Below are 27192 nucleotides of genomic sequence, written 5' to 3'. Positions count from 1 at the left end.
TGCAGATTCTTCAGAGATTATGCAGTTTTTTTGAATTGCAGTTACTTTTTTACTCTTTCAGAGACCTTAAAATCACTGACAAATACTTTAAATTTTAAGCCTGTCATTTGCAATTGTGTTGTTCTTTTTTTCAGCCAGAATCCCAGAAGACAAGGCAGGAGATGCCCACTTACCTTTACATGTGCTTAAGACAGGCTCCTGACATTGGTGCCATGACTGATGTGCCTGGAGTCCCTTGTCCTAGACCCAGCAAGCCCTTCGGGAGACTGGGAGGACCTCCAAGACATAAGGGGCCCATGCTGAAAATCTGCTGCAAGGTTAAGCTCAAAATGAAAGTATCATTATTACAGCTTTTTGCAGCTTAATGCATTATGTAAATGACCTGTACTCTTACTTACTCTCTGAAAGCTGAGTATGCCTCTTTTGGAGGAAAACTGTACGCTGACAAAATTTAGGTTCTAAAAAGCACATTGATACCCCTCTTTTCGCCTTTTGTGGAGAAGCTTCCTTTTCTTTGTTTTTCCCAGACGGTGTGCAACCTCCAGCTCTGCCACCATTGCCACTCCACCATCCAGCCTAAGCCTCAAGCTTCAGCGTCAGCCAGCATCCATCTACTGGACTGAACCCTTTTCCAAATAAATCTAATGTTAGAAATTCACAACTTGTTAAATGTTATGACTCCACTCACCTTGCTACTGGTCTACAAATCACTGAATGGTTTAGGTCCAGAATACATGAATGACATGTTAGTAGAATATAAACCCAGTAGAGCTCTGAGATCTACTGACTCAGGTCGGATTGTTGAGCCCAGAGTTCAAACTAAACATGGTGAAGCAGCTTTTAGCTGTTATGCTGCACACAACTGGAATAAGCTACCAGCAGAACTGAAATCAGCCCCAACTGTGAACATTTTTAAATCCAGGTTAAAAACACTTCTCTTCTCCTGTGCTTATGATTGAGCTCTTTTAAAGCACTTCACATTTGAATCTTTCATTTGCTCTCTATGATTTTAAAGCATTATTTTATGCTGCAATCTTATATTTAATGCTCTGTCTCTGCTCTCTAGCATTTTATTTCTCTCTTTCTATTTTTCTGTACTTTGTTTTTATTATTAGTGTGGAGGGTGGGGGTTAATTGTATGTTTTAATGTTTCTCAAATTGCATGTTTTTCTGTTTTATGTAAAGCACATTGAGTTGCCATTGTATATGCAATGCGCTTTATGAACAAAACTGCCCTGCCTTGCCTTGCCTACCCATTTTTTATTTTGCAGTCAATTGGTGTCTGTTCAAAATAAATGAAAACAGCGAGTCTTTTACATGTGATTTTTTGTTTTCCCGTTGTACCGAACCCGTACCGAACCCGTACCGAACCGTGACCCCATACCGAGGTATGGACCGAACCGTGACTTGTGTGTACCCTAATTGGTATGTGCAGTGATTTAATCATCAGTAAATGTGCCAGTCATAGACCCAGACTTTAATGTTATCTTGAACTAGAATATAACGTACACGATCTAGAAATTGCCAGGAGACAAAAAGCATTTTTCAGCACATTAACTGACATTTCAGTGACTTGAGATCTAGATCGTGGGATTAATTTGAACATTTTTTGTTGATTTCAAGATAAACCTTGGTGAGGTTTTCGGAGAGGAAGACTATATAGAAGAAGATTACTGATTATCAAAGGTGAACGTGTCAGCACAGGGAAACTGATTAATTATACCCAAACATCAATTTGCTGGCTGATGCTCACTATATTTCATACTTCACACTTTTCTCAGGAGGACACCAACAGCTCTAAGTTTGATCTGCCAACTTTAGATAAGTAAACTCTGAAAGATCATTAATGTATTTTTGTATTGTCTGTATTTTCCTGTAAAACCCAACTGTGTCTGTGCAGCACAATAAAATTCTAACAATGCTCTTTGGCAAAAGTTTTTATTGGATGTTTTGTTACAATGTGAAGCAGATTCCTGAAAAAAAGTCAGACAATTTCAGTTAATATACAAGAAGCACCTGAATACAAATAAAATGTACTAGGACAAATTGCACTTTACAGCATGTTTTGCTGGAGAGTGATATTGCAGTGACTGTGACCATAAACACAGAAATTTCATCAATTTTACTGAATCACCTTGTTGTTATTTCCCAGCTGAAATCTAAGGCTCAAACAGGAAGGGGAAGTTGGATTGACCCTGGAGAAACATTAAAAATTCAAATCAGAATCAAACCCTGCACATGAAATGACAGTGATAATGTAATATACACCAGTGTTTGTATATCAGCTTTAAAGGCTCCTTGTCTTCATATAAAGTCATACCTCATCAACCCCAGGGCCAGAAGCATCACCACGAGGATTAGGAGGGATGGTAGTAGACTCTTTCCTTGTCCCCAGAGGCTGATATAGATATGGTAAGACAAAGTTAACACACAGCTCTTTGATCAAATTGAAATCCTCACATTTCTTGCATCATGAATTGATTTGTAAAAGTTCACTCACCTTGTCTGTTTGTACCTTTGGCTGGGAAGGCTGCTGAAGTAGGAAGAAATGCGTATCAATTTGATTACAAAAATAATCATATATAATAATTAATATTATTAAATATATGCATGTACTATTTCTGGGTATTATTTTAATCCCATCTGTGTGTTTGAAGGGGTCCTCAGATGTAAAACATGGACATAAACAGACCAAAAACAAAAAAGAAACTTCCATAAATATACAACAATAAAACCATCATTAACACAATTTACTGGAAACTTGTAAATTGGGTTGGTTTAGCTGATACATGGTGATTCATTATTTGGGCTTATAGTTAATAATTAGCAAAGATTCTTCATAAAATAGACTTTTGATGGGAAATACACTACTTTTGTATGTCAAACACTATGTCAGCAAGTGGTTTCAATATAAGTTAGCCTTTATGTAACTAATTCTTAGGACATTTCTTTGAAAGGGTTGCGTAATTTGGTAGTACAGTATAAAAAGTTTTTAAGAAACAACCTAATATGCTGATATGTGGTTTGACACACAAAACTACACAAATGCCTAAAAAGTGAGTATCAGTGTAAAATGGACGTGTACAATAAAGTCTTACTAAACAAAACACATCAAATAATATTAAAACACACATAAGCAACCCCAATTCACACCTGTTATCTATATCATAAATAGTGTAGCAAATAGCAGCACTGAGAGACAAGAGCTACAAAAAAAGTCATATCAATGCATAGCTTGTGGCTCGTCCGTCTTTCAAAACTCAAATGGGATATTTAAGCATGATCTAAGCAGTCAACTATGAAACCAGCCAGACTGCATGTGGTCAAAATGACGGATAGTCATCATTACATCACAGCGCCCGCATCCACACAGCCATGACTTAACATTTCCTGATATGTTATTATCACTAAGTCTCTTTAGTCACTGTCTGCTGGATCAGTACAGCTGCTAGACACAATAGTTATATGTGTTTTCATACTAGCATTTCCTTGTGTCTTTAAATTTTCAGAACACAATAAATGATCAGTTACATTTTACCAACAAGCACAAAGAAACCTTCTTTTCTTTAGTTGAAGTCATCTTGCATGTCTCACCTGCAGAGGGAGCTGGGGCCTCTGTGTAGTTTTCTCCGGGTTCCGCTGACCCATCTTACCATTGTTGGGCTGCAGCACCACATTATTCCTCTGCTGTGGGTAGCCATAAGGAGTCAGAAAGTAAGGTAAGCCCTGTGGATGACAAAATTCATTTGAATTTGCAGAAGGCATTTAAATAGAGATCTTGATGTTTTACTCAGGTCAACATGTTTGACTTTGTACCTGCTGTCCGGTAAACTGAGGGTATCCAAAAGCAGGATACTGGAACTGTGGAAACGTCTGTAGGAGATTCAACACAATGACAAAATTCTGCATATTATCATGAGGGGCTTGCAGCAGTTGATAATGATAATTACAATGATAACTGCACAAAATAACTGCACAACTCGATCAATGTAGTTTACCTGCATAGGAATTTGGGCCTGCTGAGGATTATTTGGGTCCTGTGGAGATGGGAGCTGCTCCTGCTGACCGTTGGGGAGGACTCCAGGTGTCAGTTGGTTGCCCTGGGCGGGAAAAATAAACTGGGGCAACTGGCCCCCCTGAGGAATGAACGGACCAGCCAACTGAGGGTTCAAGTTAAGCACCTGTGGAATGAACAGAACCTCAGACGCCTGGAGATTGGAAAAAGGAGATTGAAAAAAGGATTTGGTTTGGTTTCTATGTTCTGCCTTCTAAATTTCTATTTTTATGTTTCTTACAGTAATCTGACAGAGGAAGGCATGTAACATTGGTGCTGATAAATGCAGTAACTGGAGGCAGTAAAGGGAAAAGTGATGGTTAGTGTGAAGCATCACAGTAGCGGAGCGCTACCTGTACCTGTCCTTGTCCAAGGACCTGTGCTTGTCCAAGAGCTGCAAGAGTTAGTCCGTTCAGTCCCAGGATCTAAAAACACAAAAGTGTTGGATGAGATTCAGCACTGATGCTCCTAAAGGACAACAATTTGACGAGACTTTAAAGCAAATGTATTTACCTCATTGCTGTTGCTTGCAAGAATTCCAATCTGCAACTGTAAAACGAAAAGAACAACTCTCATTTTTGATAATGCAAGCTATATGGTAAAGCAACATAGAGATTTAACTTACTGGAAGAGCAAAGCTTGTCCTGAAAAGGCAGATCAACAGAAGGGAGGTCTGGAGCTTCATCATGTCTTAGTGTGTCTAGAAACATGATTCAGGTCTTTAAAAACACTCCATAGTTTTAAAACATTTTGTCAATCTTATTAAAATAAACTGAATGTCTTGCTGTGAATGTAAGGGATATAAATTTGTCTTACCTTTTCTTCGGTACTGGTTTCCCTTTCTGTGTGTTTCCTTACCTGGTCCACATTCCTTTTAAATACTCTCCATGTGAGCTCTTATAGTCCAACGCCAACCCATCCAGACAATTTGTGGTCAGCATGACAGACGTTTCTCATGGCTTTAGATTCATCAGGCTCAGACACTTACAACATGCATGAGGAGAGTATATTATTATCTCTGAAACTCCATGGTATGGTCTACATCGACATGTTTACAAGCTCCTTAAGTGTCTGAATTTAATATTGTATTGGCTTTCCACTTAAGCTAAACTTTTAATGGACTGTAACTGAACAACTTTCAGTTTTAGGTGTTTTAAGTCAAGTTTATGCTTATGTGTTAAAACTATTGCACTTTAGTCTGTAATTACAGGCATTAAGCCCAACAGGAATTTTGGCATGTCATGAGAAAAAAAAATGGAAAATAGGAGCTGGGAGCTCATAATTAGGCATTTGTCAGTTCTTTAGCGTGCTCAGACTGGTGTAGGTAAGTATGCCCATCATTGCTTGACTGTGTTCATGTTAAGAAAGCTGTAAAAGCAAACCAGCAAATTTGTTAATAAGGGTCAGTCTGGAGAAGCGAGGCTGCATATTTATAAGTTAAAATGTTTTAGACTGACATTTGAAATAATACACATGATTAGGTCAAACGTTTTATTGCGGTGCGTTTTTTGATACACCCAGGTACATATGGTTACACAGGTTTTTCTTATCCTCAAAGTTTTTTAATGGTTTTTGTGATCCACTTTAATGTTTTTTATAGTTGAAATTAAACTTAAACTTAAATATGACCAATTGGCCCTTTTCACAGCTGAGTGTTTGACCCTTTGTAGTGAAGAATAGACTACTTTCAATTGTTTATGAATGTTGACAGACATTTAATTTACTGTCCTGGTTGTGATTTCAGTGATGTATGCTCTGAGATGAAGAAGGACTGAGAAGGAATCATTTGAAATTAAATGTGGATTTAGGCCTATGTAGATCAAGATGAACCAACTTGTACAGCAAAATTATGCTCCACTAGTATGAATTATTCTCCACCTAAATTAGTTATTTATTTTATTTCCCTGGCCTTCATTGTTTCAATGTGCTAAAATTACACATTTTTCATGTTGCACCAGGATGCGGTCACATCGGGGTCAGTTATGGGCTATAAGTCCATCAGTGTTGACACGTTATTGTGGTTTCATATTATTTCAACAGAACACAGAGGGTAAAAGTAAATGGCCTTCTCTCTGACAGAAAGTGTTCATCTATCGGTTCACCTCAAGGCTGTGTTTTGTAGCTACTTCTATACATCTTATACACAAACATGTGCCAAAGCAGAGATGAAAATTGATTCATTATTAAAGTATGCGGTTTTTGTAATGGTGTGAACTGTCCCACCTCCAAATTAATGTAGCAAAAACCAAAGATATGGATATTGATTTCAGGACGAACACCCATATGCACGAATACACTTTAATCAAAGATCAGACTATCAAGGTGGTGCAATCCTAGTCATAGATGACAAATTAAATTTTTAAGGCAACTATGACGCTGTATGCAAGAAGGGTCAACAGCATCTGCACTGTTTAAGGAAGCTCTCTCACTTTCATATTGACAGAACCATTGTTTTATCATGCTTTTATTGAATCTGTGTTATCTTTTTCTTTGGTGTCAGTCACACATCTTTAAAAGGGAGGAATGCCTTGAACCTAATTGTCAAATGGTCCCTTCTATTGATTGGTGAGTTTCAGCTTTCCCCAACATCCCTGTATTCCAGACAGTTACAGAGGTTTGCCTTTTCTTTTTTAAATGATGACTCTCACCCTTTGAGCTGTGAGTTTCAGCTTCTCCCCTCCAGACGGAGGTATTTGGTCCCTAAATGTAAGACCAAACGCTATCGCAACACTTTTATTCCTGCTGCCATCATTGAGCTGAATAAGCTCTAACTATACACACCTTGCACATGACTTAAATCTATTTATTTATTTATTTATTTATATTTTGTAGCCAAGAAAATATTTTATTATATTTATTATATCCTTGGCTCAATAGCCATTTTTATATTGGTCACTCCGTGTCTTAGGAAATCTGTGTGTTTATTGGTGAAGCCTTGAGCTTTGGAGCACTTTTATCTTTATCTTTATCATGTTTTTCTCTTTTGGTTGTTATGGTGTAATGTTGTATGGATGAATGGATGACAACTCACTGCAAAACAAATCTACCTACGGGTATGAATAAAGTAACCTCTAACCTTTTATACTGTTTTCGCTTATTAAGTCTGAAATTACAACCACTGAAGTACATATTCTGTGTATTGTATTTTCACTTAATTTTACCTTGTGTTTATCAATGTTATCAAGTGGGTTTATGTTAATGATTTTATGTTCTTTAATGTCTTTTTCATGTGTGAAAGGTGCTATGCAAATAAAGCTATTATGATCATCCATTAGAGGGCAGCAGAGCTCCACTGTACATTGCATTCAGAGTGTAGTTCATTGATGAAAATGAGAGTTGTTGTGAAATCAGAGTTGTGTGACACAAGCTTGCCTTTAAAGTAGATTTAATTTTATTGTAAGGAAATACAAGAAAATACATGATTAGTTTTAACTGAGTTTTATACTACAGCTCAGTCTCTAAATACAGGTGTTATCATCATATTATGTATTTTTTTAATATTTCATTTCATTTTATTCACTGTAATGTAACAGCCGCATCTTAATTGATTCCATTAAGGCCATTATCAATGGGAGTTTTCATTTCAGTAGGAGCAGGAATCTGAGGAATAGAAAAGGTAATGAGTGAATGCATTAAACCAGAATTTGAAAAGGCACAAAAACACAGTTAAAAACTTTGCAATCTTTATGTTTATAAATCACTCATTGTCACCTGAGTATCCACAGTAGCCCTCAAGATGTTGTCTTGTCTCATAGCATGACGCTGTAAATCGAAAGAATGATAATTAAAAAATGTACTTTTCATCAATAATCATCACAGTTAATGTATAAAAGTTAAATTAGTAAATGACTTGTTTCCTACCCTAAGTCTTTGCTGGGGTTGGGGGGGAGGGAGTATCAGCAAGACAACAGGATTTGTTAATTTGTTAAATTGAATTACTAATCATAATGTAACATTAAATAAAAAAGGATTATATGGATTGAAATTCAGTGATAGAAATAAGTATTTACCATCATAGCCTGCTGGAGAGGAATCTGCAGGCAAACAGAAAGAAAGAAATCAAATATTTTACTCATCAAGCCTGAAATAATGTCAAAGAAGCTATGATGTTTTTTAGCACAATTACAGTATGTACTAACCGCGTTGGCAGGTATGGCAAATCCATTGGGAAGGCCGCCCGCCCCAGCAGGAAGTCCACCAATAGCCTTTGAGAGAAAGACAGAGATTACAACTTTAATTTGTGTTGTCAAGATTACTGCAGGTAAGTATTACAACAGAATTTTGCATAAAAGGTTCAGATCAGGTATTTATTACACATTGTAATATAATGATAATATAATCAACACTGGTCAACATGACAGCAAACTGAATTCAGAATGAGTTTAAAATAATGCCAAATGATGAAGCATTTTCCATGTGCTAATAATGAAGATTTCAGTCACTTAACAGGAGTGTGCCATCTTGTGGTGTATTTGGAGTTCAATGACAACAATGAGACTCTGAGAGTCTTTACCAAATCCATTCTGTTGTACAGTACACATTCATTTTGGGGAGGCCAAAGAGTATGTCTACAACTGTGTGCTTATAATTTTATTTTTACATTAAAAGCTGATTTTTTTTTTTCAATTGATTTCACACAATAAACATAATACACAACTGAACACATTATATTATTTCCGGTTACGATGAACTGAGGTCATAAAAATTATGACCTGATGTACTGACCTGAACAAGCTGTGGCTGCCTGATCAAACCAGCCATCAATTGTGGATTCAGGCCTGCATTCACCAGTCCAGGGTTTCCCACTCCTCCGTTCAGACCTCCCAGCATTCCTTGATTCATAGCTTGCAACAACAGCTGTGTCTGCAACAGCTGTGTATTCATATATTAGAATATAGCATTGCACTAATCACACATAGATGGTTCATCTCAATGTTACTTACCTTTCCTATTCCTGCATTGACCTAGAATAAGCAAAAGGACAAGAAGTTAAATTCACTGCTTTTTATGTGACATAGATAAATAGATAGATAGATAGATAGATAGATAGATAGATAGACTCACAGAATAGATGCTGGCCACAAATGCTGCGAGGAGGAGAAGCTTCATCTTGCTGTCTTAATCTTGTAAAATAGCAAAAGATGCATTTTCAGTAATATCAACACAGAGCATATACATGATTTCAAACAGAACGTGTCTATTCCAGTAGTGTATACACATAATTCGGACTATGTAAAAAATCTTTAAAAAGTTCACTTACTGTATATTTCCTGTTCTTGCCTCAAATGCTTTGTGCCAAGGTGGAGGATAGCTGCAAGGTGGAGGATAGCTGCAAGGTGGAGGATAGCTGCTATCTGACTTTCAGCAGCTTTTATCAGTCCCAGAGATTATTGTGAGATTATTATGAGCCAATTAGAGACGAGATGACTAACTTGTTCACAAATTATATAATTATTACACACAGGTTTGTCACCTGTGTGTAATGGGAATTTGTGGTATGACATCTTTTTGGGACAAGATTCAAAAATTTGAAGACATTACTCTCAATATACCACAAAAGGTGAGCACAAAGAGTGACCACAAAAAATAACAGACTGATTCAGTGACATGTGATGGGTTCTAGAGGGCACTTACTTAAATCTAGTATAAACCTTCTGAATATTGTGGGTTGTGGTACCAGAAGACAAACAGCTGACATCATTGTTAAGTACTTTTGCAGATCAAACAGTGAAAAACAGCTGTCTATTCTTAAATCGAATTAATACATTTAACCTAGCATGCAGGAAACTGTTTGGACTGTATAATAACTTTGATAATAATGTAACTTTATTTATTTACAGCATTTTTTTAAAGAGTTACAAAGTGCTGTCCACAAAATCAAGTAAAACATAGAAAGAGCAAAATTCTGACATGGAAAACAAGCAGTAATGATAAAGGTACAGGCAATCAAGATTATTAAAAATCAAATCATACAACGAAAAAAATCAATCATCAATAGTCAAAACCATGAAATAGAGATAAAATATAGAATTCAAACACAAAAAGGATGAGGAATAGAGTCAGTAAAACTATAACATTTACATGAAAAATGAGTTTTAGGAAGTGAAGATGAAACCAATTCTGCTTGTCTGAGATCCTCAGGTAGCAAGTTCAATAATTGAGGGTTCCAGACAGACAGGGCCCGGTCCCCCTTTGTAAGAAGACAGGTAGAAGGAACAACTAGAAGACTCTTGCCTAAGGATCCTGTGAGGCCTTGAATGTTATCAATAAAATCTTAAAATCAATTCTAATACTCATAGGTGAGACATTCAAAGATTAGTGGGACACAATCCCTTTTTGTAGAACCAGTCAAGAACCGAGCAGCAGCATTTTGAACTAATTGGGGACAGGAAATTGTCTTCTGACTCAGCCTTGAGTACAGAGAATAGCAATGGTAATAAAATAATAATAATAATAAAATTTAAAAAATTTAATAAATTTTTTAAATTTAATAATAAATTTAAAAAGATAATAGAATAGAATAAATAATTAAAAAAAATAAAAGGATCTCGGTTTTGGAGTCATTAAGCTGAAGAATGTTCTGTGACACCCAGCATTTGGTTTTTGCAAGACAGGACAAGATACTACTTATGTTGGCTGATTCATAGAACTGGATATCATCTGTATAACAGTGGAAGTGACTGGTGAGGGGAAGCATGTAAAATGCCTTTTAGGGATGCCACAAGAAAAGGGGGCCCAAGAGGAGAAAGCACCTCCAATCATTACAGAAAAGGGTCTATCAGATAGATAAGAACAAAGTTGCTCAAGAGCCAGGCCTTTTATCCCAGGGCAATGGTCCAGGTGGTTGATTAAAATGACATGATCTACTGTATCAAATGCAGAACTTAGATCTAAAAGAATTAAAATTGAACAGTTACCAGAGTCAGCTCCTAGTAATAAATCATTAGTGACCTTATTAAAAGCTGTTTCGGTGTTCAGGAAAGCCTTAAAACATTTTTCAAACAAGAGAATTGAAATGATGTGTAGACAAATAGGCAGGATCTCTGTGGAGCATGTATAGAATTTCATGTGAGCAATGTCTTTTTTGGTGGAAAGACAGGGAGATTTGCTCAGAATGGGACAATGTAATAGAAATTTTAGAAATCTGCAGAAATGTTCTGTGGAGGTGGAATAGATGGGGGCAGAAGAGGTCTGGTGCCTGATCTCCTCAATTTTGTTTATGAAATGTTTTATACAATCTTCACACCTTACTAGTTTTGTGGCTTTGTAGGACTGACTGGGAGGAGGGCTGATCACAGAACCAATGCTCTGGAATAAAACCCTTGGATTATGGCTGTGAGAAGCAACCAGCTTGGGAAAATATTAATTTCTTGATTCCTTAACTTGAAGTTTGATAGATAGTCATTAGATTTTCATAAGACTCCTGCTTCCATCTTCTATCAGATTTTCTGCAAAGCTTTTTCAAATTTGTGGTGTGGTCATTGAGGATTTCAAAGGTATTCAAAGTGCTAAAAGAGAGATAGAGGAGCATTTAAAGGAGTCCTTAAACACAGCGCCCTTAAACACAGATGATTGTGAGTTCAGGAAAACAGCATCTCATGTCTTAGTGTGTATTTTGTTTCCTGTTATTGTGTTATAAAGCAAATTTAAGTTAAAACTTCTGCCTCAGGCAAAACCGAAGGTCGGACTGTAATCTGTCATGGGTTTACATTTGTTGATAACAGACTCAAGCAGATTATGTTACGCTCACCGGCCCAAAAATAACTAGGCATATCCTGCTACCAACTCGACCACGAAGGAAACAACTTCAGACATCTTTAAATTAAGAGCTTCATCAGCATGTTTTTTTCAAAATGTCAGGAGTCATTGAATTCATTCCCAATGTGGTTGGCTGGGTATGTTGTCTCATTGAGGCTGTCTGAGTAGGAAGGGTTTTTTTTTGTTTTTTTTCTGCTGACTGGACAGCCTACAGCCGACCAGGTAAACACCCTCTGTAGAAGTCTGGTCTGAGGCTTCATGCTAATTACACGCTGTCATACCGTTCAAATTAAGTAGACTAACATTTTCTTTCCTGTTTGCAGTTTCATGTTAAGACAAACGACATTTCCTTATGTGTAACTCTGGCCTTTTTTCATTGAATTTCATTATGTCAAAGGCTTTATTAACAGGCATATATTCATGCAAGAATTTTGACATCATGTGAGTAATGTTTGGGGATGTTTTTCATATTTAGAGACCTAAATTACAATGTTACAAGCAGTGCAATGTAAATATAAATTTGTACATATTTCTACCATACTCTCATACAAAAATAACTGCCATCAGAGGAGCCACACCCATGACACTGGATACTGTTGCTCAGTGTTTTGCTTCTTTTAAACATAAGATAATGTGGAAGTGTGTGTAATGTACTGATGTAAAAGAGTCAACCAAGATTCAACAAGTGACTTCAACCATTTATTGGTGATTTGATATGTTTACAATGATTCACAAAGGTAACACTTATGCATGAACAGTTAGTAGTGAGACAGAATCAAGACTGAAGAACAAATCATGAGATATATGTGAAGTCTGACAGCTGTGTGGTCTCATTGTGCTTGATTCTTCTCAGCCTCCATCCCAGAGCTTTCTTCCTCTTCTTCAGCTGCCGTCACCTTCGTCACGGGAGACTGTGTCCTCCTGAGGCGAGCCGCCACTGACCGCTGGAACCTCAAACTGCCAATTGCCCTCCCACCTGCAGCGCCTGGCTGTTGCTGGTTGTTCAGTCCGGCTGCCGTCAACATCTGCATTTGGCCAGGAGTCAACACACCCTGTGGGCTTCCTCTGGCGTTTATCTGTGGCTGCATAGGAAACACTACGAACTGCCCACCCCTGACAGCCTGAGCCGCTTGCCCCTGAGGATTCAGATTGGCTCCTACTGGACCCACAAGATATGGCCCACCTTGTTGGAGAGCTCCAATGGGAATCAGCTGCTGACCTATTTGGTTCCTGAGTGGCTGGATCAATATTGGCCCACCAAGTCTGAGTAACTGTGCCAACAGGGCATCAACATTCAGTTGGACCCCATTTGCACCAATGGGGTTGGCATTGTTGCCGGCTGCTGCTCCATTATTTTGCCCTCCTGCAATGGCGATTGCCTCACCACTCCCTGAAGAACCACCCTCCACCACAAAAGCCAAAGCCTGAAAGATCACCAACAGTATGCAAAGCATGTTTTATCTTTCTATCAGCAGACAGTCGACAGGTGAAGAGCTGTCCCTTTCTTCACTTATATAAAGGCCGTCAGATTCAACCACCTCTAAGAAAGGTCCAATCAGAGTCCAGCGTTTGATCTCAAAACAACAAGTCACTGTAATCATCATGACCATGCTATGCTGCTAGGTTATTTTTTGTCATGTTGCTGTACAGAGGGCCATTACTCAGGAGTATGTGGCTAACCAAAAACAGGTATCAGTCACATACATTCTCAAAACCATTGTTGCAGGTTTCATATGTTCATGTCATGGTGGCATCAGAAGAGCAACCCAGGAATAAAACATGATATTAATGCACAAACCGATCTTTCCAAAGGACTTTGTGGGGGTCTGTGGGATCCACCAATATGATATAATAACTTTATTTCAAGACTGTAGAGAAACACAGGTCATAACCATCATTAACAGCAGGGTGCACTTACAGGGTCATTATATTGTGAATCTGTTGCTTTCCATAGAGCTTTAATTAGAGCTATAATGAAACTTAGGATACAAAGACAAACATTTACAGCAAGTGCCACAAAAGTAAGCAACACAGTTATTGTTTAACATTTTCTAGTGTAATACAGGGGTCTGAAATTATCCATTTCATTTTTATTTAAAGAGTAATTCTGCACTTAATCACTCTAACATACATGACAGTTCATGTGAAGCCTGGTAGTGACTGTACATTTCAACTAATGAGCTGTTGTAAACTTTTCCCCATTTTGGAATGCTTTAGAAAATATAAAACTGGCTAAACGTAACTCTTCATGATATATTCTATTTTTTTCTACTAGCTGCATCTAAATTATAGAACAGGATCAAATGTCCAAGCTTAGCCTGACATAAAGTAACACCAATGACCACCAACACTCGCCCTCTATAGCAGGAGGTAAAATGAGTTTCTTTTTCATTTGTACCAGTAACACAGACGCACCCAAAGGCTTCTGTCTCAAGCTGCACTGTCGGAGCAGCTTTCACAAGCTGGTGCAATAGGTGAGGTACAAAATGAAGTTTAGAATAGCAGGTTGACATCGATATCATCTGTGGAGAAAACAGATAGTTGGTATAAATAGGATCAAAAATAACTGACTGCATTTTGTGATACAAGCTGCATAATCATTAAAGCTGACAAATACAAATAAACTATGGATAAATTAGAAATGTGCTTTGATTGAAAACCCATTAGAGAAACAAACTACTCGTAAGTAATAATGCATTATTACTGTAATGGAATATGTATTGATCATAAGTTTTAAATTGCAGCTACTGGTTGAAATAATGACACATTAAAATAAAGAATGTGTCTAAATAGCTAATCAATAGTTAACTAGCTATATATTATATTCAAACATAGTCTCAATCATCAAATGAACATTAAACATTTTCTCAATGTCCATCTTACCGTTCTTGATACCAAAACAGGAAGTCCACTCTTTAAAGGACACCTGCTTGTCCTTGTCAGCATCACACTCCTGGAAGAAGCGGGAGGTGCAGTGCTCCATTGGCACTAGAGGGACCCTGAGAGGCGCCAGCTCTGAGTGGGACAGGAGTCTGCATACAAGAAAAAAATAGCATATTTTGATTATTGTATATATAAACACATGGTGTGTGGATTATGGTATTGATATGGGTTATAATAGGTTTCTTGATATACTTCGCAAGTACGGGCTGTTTGTAAAATATGTGATATTAGTCAAACTTTTCTTCTTTTCTTGTTTCCAGTTATTTCTTATTTTTAATTCTACATGGACTATGTTGTATTGTGCATATTATTGTTAAAATCATTAATGGATGTGCCAGTGCCTCCTGATGATTACCGAATCCTGTTGTTCATCTCCAATATGACGAATGCAATTACACTTTCTCCACACATGTCATTATTCTAATATATTTAATTGCTGACGGGGCTTATTGGTCAGTTATTGAGGCTGTCCTAGTCATCTTGGCATGTGAATCACCCAGTGCTCATATTATTTTTCTATCCTCACCCGTGCAAACTCTATGTTACGCCCTCCCCCTCCCTTTTCATTTTCAGTTTTTTTCACTTTCAGGTGCTCCTGATGAGTTGGCTGATAGGTGGGTGGACCTGCCTACCCTATATAGGGGAAAGTAGAGGATAAGGAGCTCTCTCTTCCTCCTGGCATGCAGCCCTGACCAACCGAGACTTTTTTGTGTGTTTTTCTTTTGTCATTTTGTTCTTTTTGAGTACAGGGGCTTGATAGTCTAATTTTCAGCTTAGTTTCATCAAATTAGGTAATGCATGTTCTTATAGTTTAGAGGGGGTAGTTCTGGGTCCTACAGCCCACCCATAGTTTTGGTTAGTTTTTTGCATTATTAGTAGCTAAAAAGTCAGTCTTGTGGAAAACTTTTACTCAGGTATGGTGTTTCTCTATATATGTTGCTGGTCACAGGTTTGAGCCATCTGTTTTTTATTGTGGCTGCAACCCTCTAATCCATGTTGTTGATGTTGATGTTTTGGTTAATAGCTAAAAAATATATCTTCAGAACGGGTTCCATATGTAATTTTATTATATATTTCAGATTCCTTTAACAATGATTCAATTATATTCTTTTAGTAAATTCTAGATTCTTAACATTTCTGGTATAAAACATGTTTAAAAAAAACACCATGATACAAAAATAATGAGTGACTTTGTTGAATCTTATTATACTACTATATGGTAAGCATTCAATGAGGGTTTTGGGTGTTATTTAACATAACGGTTGAGCAAATTAAACCACAGCAATCAAATAACATGTACCTGTCAGATGGGTGTTGGTCCAGCTGAGCAAACTGCCAGTGCACTGGGTAGATGTACATGTTGTAGTTCTTCTCAAAGTCCTGTGCAAGCAGCTCAACAGAATGATCGCCTGCATGAAGGCGCCTCTCGCTCTCGAAGATTTTCTTCACCTACAGAATATAGTAGGTACAGTTTGGTTGATTTGTATTACCTAAAACACTAAAACGTTGACAACATACATTTTATACAGATATTTTCTTTCCTAAATGTGCTATGTGACTGACTGATTCATTGATTGATTGGATTTCTACAACAAAATGTGGAGAAATTATACAGCATGTTTGCTTTAAGCTGGAATTAGTGGACCTGGTTAAGTCAAAGTGAAGAACTTGTCAGAGACTGTGACGTCTTACGCACTCAATTCATCCGTCTACTTCTGGGCAAGAGTATTCGAATCTTTCACCAAATCCTTGACCTTACTTCACACATCTGTGCCTCTGGTTATTGAACTATAAACCAGACACTATGCTGATTAGAGTTAACTGAAGTCAAGTAGTCTATAAACAGGTTACCTTGAGACAAATCTGACTATCTGCACAAAGCACAGCATATCTCCACCTGACCTTGGTTCCCATAGCAGACAGACAGCCTTATCAAAACAGCTGCGTATCACAAATATTTCCCCCACAAAGCTGAAGAACATAACATAAGATTTAGTAAAAGCAGCATTTCTCTTAATCTTTCATCTAAATTCTCTTAATTTCTCTAAAAAAAAAGTCTGTATGCTCATTAACAAACAGACAGAGTATAAAGTCACACTCAAACTGACAAAACACCCTGACAGCTCCCTGTTCTATCAATTCATATATTCATTATAATTCTCAAATTCGTTTTGAGCTGAACTTACTCTGAAACGCTGTTTAGGAGTGAGGAAGCCAGGAGACATGGAGTCATGCTCATAGAGCTGCAGCAGCACATTTTTCAGCCAATCTCTCATTCGTAGAGGGAACTGGATCAGCTCAGTGTCAACGCATAGAGGAATTACTGATAGAGAAAGATCAGAGTTAAATAAATGAATATGTTAATGAATTTTATGCTTCATTCACAAATGTTGTTGTTAACACCATAGTCCTGCATTTGTGCTGCATTGAACGCTCACATTTGCACGGCCCAGTGTAGTCCAGATGAAGTCTGTGTCCTTTCTTTGTGCCCTCTAGGTTGCATTTAGTAGCAAAGAGCTCACAGGATGTATCATAGGTTTTGTTGTCTGTTCCACAAACCTACAGAAATGGAACAATAATTAAAAGTGCAACAGACAGATACCATACAGCAGCTACTTAAAAAAAGATCCCAGTTTAGCCATCAGCAGGTCATTCATACTTACATGATCAAATTCGTTCACACTGGGAGGACAGTCTGTCGGTTCTTGGCACACACAGCCTGGCTTATTGTTTGCATCAAGTTTACATGTCTTTCCACGCTTGCAGCGGAAGTTATCACATGGATCTAAAACAAGAGACAAACACTGCAATGACCTTTGTCCTTATGTGAATTTGAAAATAATCTAAGTTATTTACAGTGTGAGAACTAGACCACAACACATCATCCCCTGCATTCCACTGCCATTTTAGTTTGTAGAGTGATTAAATTCAATCTGATCTCTCTTATTCACTCCATAAGCCTGCAGGACTGTGTTTTGGTAGTGGCTGTGAAGCAGAGTGGTGCTATTCATGCGGAAGTTTTAGCAAAATGATCCTGTCAGCAGATTCCCCTGTGAGATTGTTTGCATAGTGAATTAGTCAGTATGGTGAATGTGGCTGCAGCTGCTAAATTAACCAGACACCAACCGACAGGGGCTTCAGGGTGATGTATGCCTCCACCAAGTGAGGGTCTGGAACTTGGGTAGAGATCCACTGTGGCTCTTATCTGCACTGGATTCATACCCACTAAAGGGCCCTGGAAAAGTACACAAGATAAATGTAAATAAAAAAATAAAAATGTTTCAACTACTACTGGCAACATCAGTTTGCAGCTGTATTAACACAGCAAAAGTGATACGTTAAATACTTTTTCCCTAATGAGAAGGTTTATGTTTTTTGGCCACATGGGGGCAGCCGAAACAAGCTATAGCTGTATAATAAGCAGCATTTTCATCAACTTGTTAGCAAAAAGTACATATTCAACAGATTCGGAGTGACATTAGAGTTTTGTTTACAAAACTGATTAAACAGTCATTTGGTCTCAATGTTCACTGTTCTCAAAAGCCCAAGATCCAAAATAATATGCCTTTTTTTCTCCCGAAAATAAATATACACATTATTCATGTTATACCCATTTTCCTGCCCTTCTCCTCTTTGCCTTGTGGACTGTATTGTCAATGTTGCTGCCCTCAGACTCCTGCGCATCCTGTTGGCTCTCCTCCTGTCCAGGTTCTGTTTCCTCCCTCTGTGGGGAGTGCTTCCTCGCCCTCTGGTTCTTCTTTTCCTTCCTATTCTTTCCCTTGGTGTGACTTCCGCTGTCATTCTTGCTCTTCTCTTCTTCCTTTCCAGCCAGTCGTGACCCGGATTCAAGGTTTGTACTGCTTCTTGGTTCTTGAGACTCCATGTCTACCTTTGGTACTTTCTTATCCCTGTTCCTTTCTTCACGTTTAGCCTGGGAGTCTTTGCCATTGTTGTCTTTTCCTTCTTGAAGGTTACCCTGATCAGATGATTCCTCACTTTCCATCGCTTCTGTGTTTTGCATGTCTTGTTCATAATCATCTGCGGTGGAAGACGGGTGGATGAGTCCTTTCTCACTGATTTCTTTCTTTCTATCATCTGGAACATCTGTTTTTGAAATAGGCTGGTCGTCATCAGTGTGGGGTTTTACCTTAGCTGAAAAAATCTGTAGAGGATGTAAAATGCCGCTATCTGCTGCATAGTCAAGATCGACTGGGATCTCTGAGTCTGTGCTGCCATCATCATCCATTTTGCTGACAGACTCGTTCTCCTTTTCCTTGGGTGACATCTTCTCCACCTTTTCCACCACCTTATCTTCTTCCTCCAACATGTCAGCATCTTCCATGCTCTCTTCCCTCACCTCCTCCTCTGTCACTTCTTTGCTGTCTTCCTCCATTTCCAAGTTCTCATCCAACTTCTTCTCCTCTCCCTCAGCTTCCTTATTCTCCACAGCCTCACCAGACTCCTTTTCACCTTTGTCTGCATCCACATCTTCTTCCAGCTCTCTTTTTTCTGCCTCTTCCTCTTCTTCTGCCTCCTTCTTCAGGAGGTCTACCAGTTCCTCCTCACTAAGCAGGACAGCCGAGCTTTTATCATTCCTTTCTATCTCACCATCCTTCTTGTTAGCATTAGCATTGTCCTCGGAGCTCAGTTCCTCATCTTCCTGCTCCTGGCTGCTGGCCTCAAAAGTGACTAAAGTGGGTAAGATTGGTGCCTTGTTGGCCTCCTCTGAGATAACATCCTTATTTAGGAGAAAAGGAAAAAAATCATTTCACAATTAGAAATCATGTGATGTTTCAAATAAAACATTTTAAGAGTCATGCTCTACCTTTTCTTTGGCTTTGTGTGAAGTCTTGTGCAATCCATGATGTTTTCCATGAGGTTTGCTTGTTACCTAGATATAACAGTAAACATAATAGTAAATAATGATCATCCATTAAGTGATGGGAAAAAATGCAATTCGCAAAGATATTGATATATTTGTCAGGAAATTCTCACAATCCAAAATGTATTTGTTTAGTTAAGTCTAGTTTATTTGTAAAACTATAACATATAACACAATATAATAACAATGCTACTCACAGACAGGGCAAATGTTGCTGCCAGCAAACAAGAGAATACTAAGCAGGCCCTCATACCTAGAACATTGAAATGAATAGTTTAAAAATCAGACAAAAACATATTGCAAATTTACATTACTATGAATCACTGCTGGGATTCAAATGATAAAATAAACTTAAAACACATTATAAACAATCAACAAATGATATCCTGACTTCTAACTGGTCACAACAAGGACTTGAACTTGGCAGATCTTTCAAAGTTAAAACAGACGAGTGCATCTGTATGCTGCCAACACATTCGTGACGAGCGGAGCTGCAGGATTGGCCTCCACAGTTGCCAAGGTTACAGGCCTCTGAGATGCGCCTCTCTCTCAAAAGTCACATTCAGAGCTAAAGTAAACATCAGAAGCTACCAGACTGGAAAAAGTTAACTAAGTCCACAAACTTTTTGTCTCTCTGAACGGAAACAAAACAGACATTACTGGGCCTGTCCAGTGGAACAATAGCTCCCTGGTTCGGCCCAGTAAACCCAGTGTAGGTGTAGGAAGGAGGGGTATGGATAAACATTAATAATAAGTGATAAACATCTCAATGGTTTGTGTGAGACAATGAAACAAATGTACTTTTAAGCTTTATATACTACCAAAATAGGCTTGAATGTATTTCTTACACTCAAATTTCATGAAGCTTCTTTGATGATATTATATAATTATTTTAATTGCTTTCGTATATAGATAATTCACAGACAGGTGTAAACAGGCAACATTTGAATTTGTCTATACAGTGTATTTTTGCATATTTCAAGACAGACAGATTATTAGTGGTCACTACCTCTTGATATGTGCAAAAATCACAAAGGCATTAATGTGAATAATAATAGCATCAAAACAGACTTTCTGACAATTATAAAAGGGGCAACAGTACAAGCAAAACCAGTAGTCAACTTACACACTACAGAAAGAATTTAACTGCAAAGTGGTTAGTCAACCAGGTATCACACATATCTCATTTGGTCATTAACAAATTATATGTCAAAACACTGGAAAAGTCTCCAGTAATGAAGATATTACCTGAGGCTGATAGCTGCAACAGAAATGATAATTCCGCACAAAATACCAGTGTGTGTCTGTGTTGAACCTGGTGTGAAGATGTCCTTTTGTATTCAAGACAGCACTCACACTGTCCTCTCAAACTGGCATGCTACACACACACACACACACACACACACACACACACACACATACGCACACAGTTTTTTAGAGGGAGGGTCTTTTGGGCTACAGAGATACAGAGTGAGGGAGAGAGACAGAGAGACGGTGCGATGCAAAACAAAAAACAAAATTGCTGAACACATTTAACTAAGTTTAGATTTGTTATAGATGAAAATACTGACACATAAGATACATTCATAAATGAGTTGCACTGGATATGAGTAAAGCCAGATAGCAGGATAGGCACCAAAAGGCTGTAATAAATATTAATGCTTATCACCTCTCTATATCCTGAATTAAAAGTAAACTTCAAACATGGTTTCACAACAGGATCAGTCATCTTTCTTTGCTTTGATCACTCTTAAGTCACATCTATGCTTGCAAGCCTTGTTCAGAAAGCCACTGATAAAACCAGTGACAAAGTTCATGTGATCTTTTGACAAGGGACACAGTGAGTAAAAATACAACAATCTTACCTCTAGGTCAATTTAGTAGCTGTTCTGGAGGTTTCAATCATATGAGTTTATTCATTATATAAGTTCAAAAAAGTATATTTTTTGAGCACTCGAAGGATTCCTCATCCATGTTAATATAAAAGATGAGTTTAAAAGTTGCTGTTCTGGGACTTTCAATCACATGATCCTCATCAAAATGGATGAAATGGAAATACTGTTCAAAAATGAACTCTTAACTTCAATTACTACAAGTGTATCAATGACATTATGCTAGTAATATCTGAATATTTCCATCATGGATTAGAAACTGTAGTGCTTAATGTGACTGTCTGGCTATAAATCTTTAGACTCAAGCAAACTTTGTTTCAGGCTAGGGCGAGGCACTTTATTTTGTCCTCTGAGTGCCAGTGTCCTGCAGATTTCTGTTCCTTCTTGGGAGCTAATCAGATACCAAAAAGGAACACAGTTGGCCCAGCTGTGGCTCACTGAATAACAGGGAAGAAAAACAACCTGTAGCACACTGTTCCTTCAGGGTCACACTGAATTCCTCTGCTCTATTTCCATTCTTGTAAATGTCCATCCAAAGCCTGGCTGAAATAGTGACTACATCATAAAAACTTAAGTAACCTTAAGATGACATTGTTGCCTGCTACAACAAGCATCAATCATGCCCTGCTCACTCCTCCCCTTTCTAAAGCAGGACCTTACAACAACTGGTAGCTGTGGTTTCTGGCGAACAGCTCCAGACTAGTGAACATCTACAGTCTAATTGCATGTTTCTTTTGCAAAGTGAGGTTAAATGAGGAATTCTGTAATCTTATATTAAGCCTGACCATATATGGATATCCAGGAAACAGTTATGAGCCAGGAAGGAAATCTAGACATCTTTATTTAGGCTTTGTACAGTACATGCCCTGTTCTAAAAACAGTGTGAGTACAGAGGTACAGTAGATTGCAAAAACATGATATCAGTCATTAAATGTAAGAGTATTTTCAGTGTTGTTTGCCTCATTGCCAGTGACTCAGTTACTGAAGTTGGCACAGAGGATTAATTTTTTTCCATTTAGTATATAATTTTTCTTTAATTAATAATAATATTTATAATAATAATATAATTATGCAAGGCACTAACTCCTGCCTGCTACAAGTCATTGATAAAAAGTATACAATTAATTGCAGTTATTGATAAACTATAGAAAAAGGGACTAAACTATAAAAACATTGCACCGGAAACATCATGACCCTGTCTGGCCTCTTTTCCTCTGAGTGGGTGAGTTTGTTTTCCAGCAGGCCACAAACCCTATGGTTTAGTAAACTAAACTATATTTCACTGTAGACTTGGGAGGGGGTGGAAGAAATGTAGGGAGTGAATGAAATAACTGTGTGTGTGTGTGTGTGTGTTTGTGTGTGTGTGTGTGTGTGTGTGTATGTGTGTGTGTGGTGTGTACGTGCAATCATCATCCTGGCAGTATGTGTCTGTTTTGAGCTTGCCCTCCGGAACAAATACACCTTCGCGTGTTGGCAACAGAGGGGCATGCGGAAGGAAGTGATGCAATCGCCTTAATTGAGGTTACATATATATAGAAGCAGTTGGAGTTTCCTTCAGCATATCCACACATTGACTCCATACGTGGCTCAGCATAAGGCTCCGGGAACTCCTGTTTGCTGCTATATAGACTGAGTGAAGATCACTAACTGCTTCTTACACCAGCTCTGCATCTAACGGCCGAGAGGTAATTGATCATTCATTGACTGATTATGACATCATTATTACACTCTGCGTTTTAAATTGCATGCATTGTATTTTAAGATTGTTTTAAGTGTATGAAAGAATTTCCTGTGTTTTTATGTTTGCAAACCAATTTGAATTTAATTAGTAACAATATTCATTAAATGTTTCTGTTACAGAATGAAGGGTACCATAATAACATTTTGTCTGATTGGGGCAATTTTTGCCAATCCAGTAAGTAAAATCTCTTGATTCTACAGATGAATGATATATACATGATATGATAGTTACAGTATAGTAATACAGCATATATGTTGAAGTTCAAGTACTTGTTTACTAGTTATTCCAGCTATGAAAATACAGCTGAAATCAAATATCAATTCTCTCACAATAACAGTATAAAAACATGTACAGGTGCAGCATTCAAATTAATACGAGTGCAAAGATTCATATATTTTTTATGTAAATACACATTCATAGTGTTTTCCTGTTTACTATTGCATCTATGTTAACGTAATAAATAGAGTATCACCTCTGTCTATTGCTAATGTTGTGTTTCCTCTCTGACAGATTTCATTTAATACCGTTTTTGAATCAAGTGAGCTTGATGCAAACACAGTGAGTGCCATCACAGTCCTTCTTTCAAACTTTGAATCTCATTTGACATTCAGTGGTGCTGCACAGTGCAGGAACCCAACACTGCTTTACTCATAAATCATTTGGCTGCAGTTAAAGCTCAGCAGAAAATGTAACAATAGTTGTGGTTACTTGAATGTAGTCCAGACCTCAAGTCCATGGTTGGAGACTATTGTTACTACTATAATGTCTTACCCCATTGTTGCAGCAATAGTTTGCCTGCATGGCAATAGATGACATCTTAAATGAATGCAATGTTTATTTACAGTTGAATGGTATCATTAAATCTATTGTGTTGTTTGTTTGATTTATTTTTTCGCTCCCAGACTGAAAGTATGTCTATTTCACAATCATCTGAAAACACCTCAAATGACACCTCAGAGCTTCAGGTAATAAATGTATACCTTTATGCCAATATTTATTTATTTTTAATGTAGAAGACTTTTTGCATTACTTTCTGATAACTGGTTTTCATCTTAATGAGTATGTATTCCTATTTGTTTTGCAGAGCTCTGAAGAAAATATGTCAAGTCAAGTGAGTCTTTTTTGAAAAATCAAACACACAGATATAATAAGCCTGATGATGTCCGTTAAATGTGTCTGAATTCATTTGATCAAATGTTTGCTTTTTTCAGAGTTCAGAGTCTGAATCACTAGAATCCACAGAGTCACCAGAGTCCACATCAGAGGACACAGTGAGTTGAAATGACACTTAAAAAACTTACTTATATACATTTAGTATATTTTATACTTCAGTTTACTCCTGAAGGATGTTGTTGTAAGGTTAATAAATTCCAATTTGTCACATTTTTTTCAATTGAAGGGATACTAGTGCAAACAAATAACTGTATTAAAACAATACAGGACAACTGAAAAAGAAAGGAAAGAAAGAAAACAATTGTCCTTAATAGAGTATGCATTAATAGTGTGAAGAAATATGTATGTGTACTAGTATATGTACATTCTTATGGTATCAGCACTCTTGCTGCATTATTTGATGTTTCCCGAAAACTTAACATTGTTTTTTTCTTTTGTTTTTATCCGCAAACAGACTTCTGAGGAGAGCAATAGTCAGTCAGATGAAGTAAGATGAGATGAAACTGAGTATTTTATATTTGCCAATTGTTAATATGTGGTACATTATCATTTTGATTTCTACTTGCCTCATATTGTTCACTCTATTTCCTCAGAAAAACTCTATGGATGAAACCAGAGATAATAGCATGGGCAGTGAGGAGAATGTTCGTAAGGTGGGATAAACATTTTGCACATTTTGCTCAGTTTAAATCTATGTCCTGCTTCAGCTGATATTAAATATGAGTAATGCAATGGTCTCTTTTTTCTTTACATCAGAGTTGGGTTCAAGTGTTTGCAAGTGTCATCAAAGTCCTGAGTGCAGAGGACAACAGCACAGAGGTCAAAGGTCAGTCAGAAGAAAATCAACTGGTGGACAAGCCCAGTGACAGCAGTGACACCACCAGTGACAGTGCAGACACCAGTAATAGCAATAGTGTCACGACTGCCACCAGTGATAGCAGTGAAAGTACCAGCATTGAGAGCAACGAGACCAGTGAGGCCAGTGACAGCAGTGATGCCAGCAAGAGCACAGAGGAAAGTAACGACAGTGACAGCACCGAGCTGAAGCACGTCAAAGCCCAAGACTGTGTGAATGGAACTCAGAGCTGTGAAAGTGATGAGTATTTCTTCCAGGATATAGGAGATGACGCCCATTACTCAGTGGACAACTTGATGATGCCAGATGAGGATGACCGAGAGTTCAGCCTCAGGAGATGATGACATGACCCTGAGCAATGTTGCTTTTCCCACAATGAACAATGACTGGGGTACCTGCAGACCCCAGATGTTTACTTTTTGTGATATTTTACAAGTGTTTTATTCTAACAATGTTGTCACTTTGTCAATCAAGTTGTTCCTAATGACTTCGTATTATTCTATCTGTTCTGTTTTAATTGTTAAATACCAATGCATTGGAACTTTTGAGGTCACGTTTTACACAATATGCTAATTAACTGTAATAATATTGTAATAATAATAATGACAATAATATGCTTTTTTCAGATTACATTAATTACATAACTAATGATGTTTTAAGAAAAAATAAGCTAAAATGTTGATGATAGTTGTTCCCCGAGTCAGTAGTCCTTTTATGTTAAATATAATGGAAGGATGAAGGTTAAATGACGTACCTGAGGACTGAAGGTTGACAGATTTGCTCCTGTCTCTTGCTTCTGAATGCAACATAATGTTACCTGCAGCTGACTGGTGTGTGTGTGTGTGTGTGTGTGTGTGTGTGTGTGTGTGTGTGTTTGTGTGTGTTGATGTAGCCAAGCCTTTTTTTGTAATAAATAAATAAATGATGATCATAGAAATGACTGCTGTCCATATTTTTACTTGATTAACAGATGTGGTAACGTTAGAAAATAAATAGCTAATTTAGCTGTAATTATCAAGAGTTCAATATGTTTAAACAAATCGTCAGTGAAGGGTTTTTAAGTCATTCTTCAGTTACGTAATTCTATTATATTCTAACATAACCACAAAACAGAAGTTTGGTATGATATCATCGATATATCAGTTTATTTTCGACAGCGTTAACATGGCCGGTTAGCTCAGTTGGTTAGAGCGTGGTGCTAATAACGCCAAGGTCGCGGGTTCGATCCCCGTACGGGCCAACTAGTATTTTCTTCCCCCCTACCTTACATTTCTCTTGTGAAGAAGCGCTTTATTACACCCAACTTAACAACGTATTATTAAAAGAAAATGAAAGAGCAAAAGGTCGAAGCTTTGTAACGCTTCCTGTATAAAAATTCACACTGGATGGCGACAAAGTCACGCAAACTGACACGTGTCACTACTTGTTCCTGAAATTAACTTTCTTAACTTGACTGAAATACATTCGAAAAAATCCTTCTCTTAAAGCATTTGTTTAATTATCTTACTAGGTGCCAGAATTTGAGCTTTTAGATTAACTGACTGCTTTGGAAACTATAACACACGTTTTCTCAGTTTGACACAGCTATGCAAAAAATTACAAGATGTCAGCAAACTCCTCGTACTAGCAAGAATGGCAAGGTAATAAGGTAACGTTGTCTCCTTCTGTGTCATAAACTATAGCAAAACAGGTAACAGGTAGGGATAAGCACTGTGAACAGCTGTGACCTGTGTGGATGGACTGTGCGTGCTGGCGCTGAGTATACCATCTAGTCCTTTCTAATACCAATTAATGCTTTGTCAAGCATTGTTGCTGAGAGGCTTATTTGCTAATTGTAGCAATTGCGTCTTTCTCTATAACAGTGGTCAGGTAATGATTTAACTCTTCCAAATG

At 37.6% G+C, this 27192-nt stretch overlaps 3 protein-coding genes and 1 non-coding gene across 4 annotated transcripts; 2 read left to right on the top strand and 2 right to left on the bottom strand.

Moving 5' to 3' along the window:
• Window positions 1-2159: 2159 nt before the first annotated feature.
• Window positions 2160-4739, bottom strand: odam (odontogenic, ameloblast associated). Its single transcript, XM_053326324.1, has 9 exons — window positions 4680-4739; window positions 4568-4603; window positions 4414-4479; window positions 3999-4208; window positions 3817-3873; window positions 3595-3726; window positions 2497-2533; window positions 2321-2379; window positions 2160-2195 (listed from the first exon to the last, which is right to left on the bottom strand). The coding sequence occupies exons 1-9, from the start codon at window positions 4737-4739 to the stop codon at window positions 2160-2162; spliced, it is 693 nt and encodes a 230-aa protein (XP_053182299.1).
• A 9566-nt stretch (window positions 4740-14305) lies between these two features.
• On the bottom strand, window positions 14306-19888 carry sparcl1 (SPARC-like 1). The gene is made up of 10 exons (XM_053332421.1): window positions 19835-19888; window positions 19581-19646; window positions 18366-19493; window positions 17882-17990; window positions 17419-17540; window positions 17194-17314; window positions 16942-17078; window positions 16056-16204; window positions 14696-14844; window positions 14306-14334 (listed from the first exon to the last, which is right to left on the bottom strand). Exons 1-10 carry the CDS (start codon window positions 19886-19888, stop codon window positions 14306-14308), a joined length of 2064 nt encoding a protein of 687 aa, XP_053188396.1.
• Window positions 19889-23390: 3502 nt separating this feature from the next.
• scpp1 (secretory calcium-binding phosphoprotein 1) lies at window positions 23391-25640 on the top strand. Its single transcript, XM_053326312.1, has 9 exons — window positions 23391-23444; window positions 23781-23828; window positions 24173-24235; window positions 24355-24381; window positions 24482-24541; window positions 24898-24930; window positions 25037-25096; window positions 25200-25439; window positions 25485-25640. The coding sequence occupies exons 1-9, from the start codon at window positions 23391-23393 to the stop codon at window positions 25638-25640; spliced, it is 741 nt and encodes a 246-aa protein (XP_053182287.1).
• An 825-nt stretch (window positions 25641-26465) lies between these two features.
• trnai-aau (transfer RNA isoleucine (anticodon AAU)) lies at window positions 26466-26539 on the top strand. The gene has a single exon. It is a non-coding gene; the product is annotated as a tRNA-Ile (tRNA).
• Window positions 26540-27192: the final 653 nt, after the last annotated feature.

The sequence above is a fragment of the Scomber japonicus genome, chromosome 2 (assembly GCF_027409825.1).
Source record: "Scomber japonicus isolate fScoJap1 chromosome 2, fScoJap1.pri, whole genome shotgun sequence".
Taxonomy (NCBI): domain Eukaryota; kingdom Metazoa; phylum Chordata; class Actinopteri; order Scombriformes; family Scombridae; genus Scomber; species Scomber japonicus.
Note: the sequence above shows the minus strand (reverse complement) of the source record. Positions and strands in the feature narration are given on the sequence as shown.

Excerpts from the sequence above, each read along its gene's own strand:
- odam (XM_053326324.1), bottom strand. The coding sequence starts at position 4,739 with ATGAAGCTCCAGACCTCCCTTCTGTTGATCTGCCTTTTCAGGACAAGC. Across the intron at positions 4,209-4,413 it reads AGGTCCTTGGACAAGGACAG|GCGTCTGAGGTTCTGTTCAT; the intron begins GTACAGGTAGCG and ends TCCAATCTCCAG. Across the intron at positions 2,196-2,320 it reads CTGGCCCTGGGGTTGATGAG|GGTCAATCCAACTTCCCCTT; the intron begins GTATGACTTTAT and ends ATGTTTCTCCAG.
- sparcl1 (XM_053332421.1), bottom strand. The coding sequence starts at position 19,888 with ATGAGGGCCTGCTTAGTATTCTCTTGTTTGCTGGCAGCAACATTTGCC. Across the intron at positions 17,541-17,881 it reads TCACCCTGAAGCCCCTGTCG|ATCCATGTGATAACTTCCGC; the intron begins GTTGGTGTCTGG and ends CTCTTGTTTTAG. Across the intron at positions 16,205-16,941 it reads CTCCTAAACAGCGTTTCAGA|GTGAAGAAAATCTTCGAGAG; the intron begins GTAAGTTCAGCT and ends TATATTCTGTAG.
- scpp1 (XM_053326312.1), top strand. The coding sequence starts at position 23,391 with ATGAAGGGTACCATAATAACATTTTGTCTGATTGGGGCAATTTTTGCC. Across the intron at positions 24,931-25,036 it reads GCAATAGTCAGTCAGATGAA|AAAAACTCTATGGATGAAAC; the intron begins GTAAGATGAGAT and ends CTATTTCCTCAG. Across the intron at positions 25,440-25,484 it reads AGGCCAGTGACAGCAGTGAT|CTGAAGCACGTCAAAGCCCA; the intron begins GCCAGCAAGAGC and ends GACAGCACCGAG.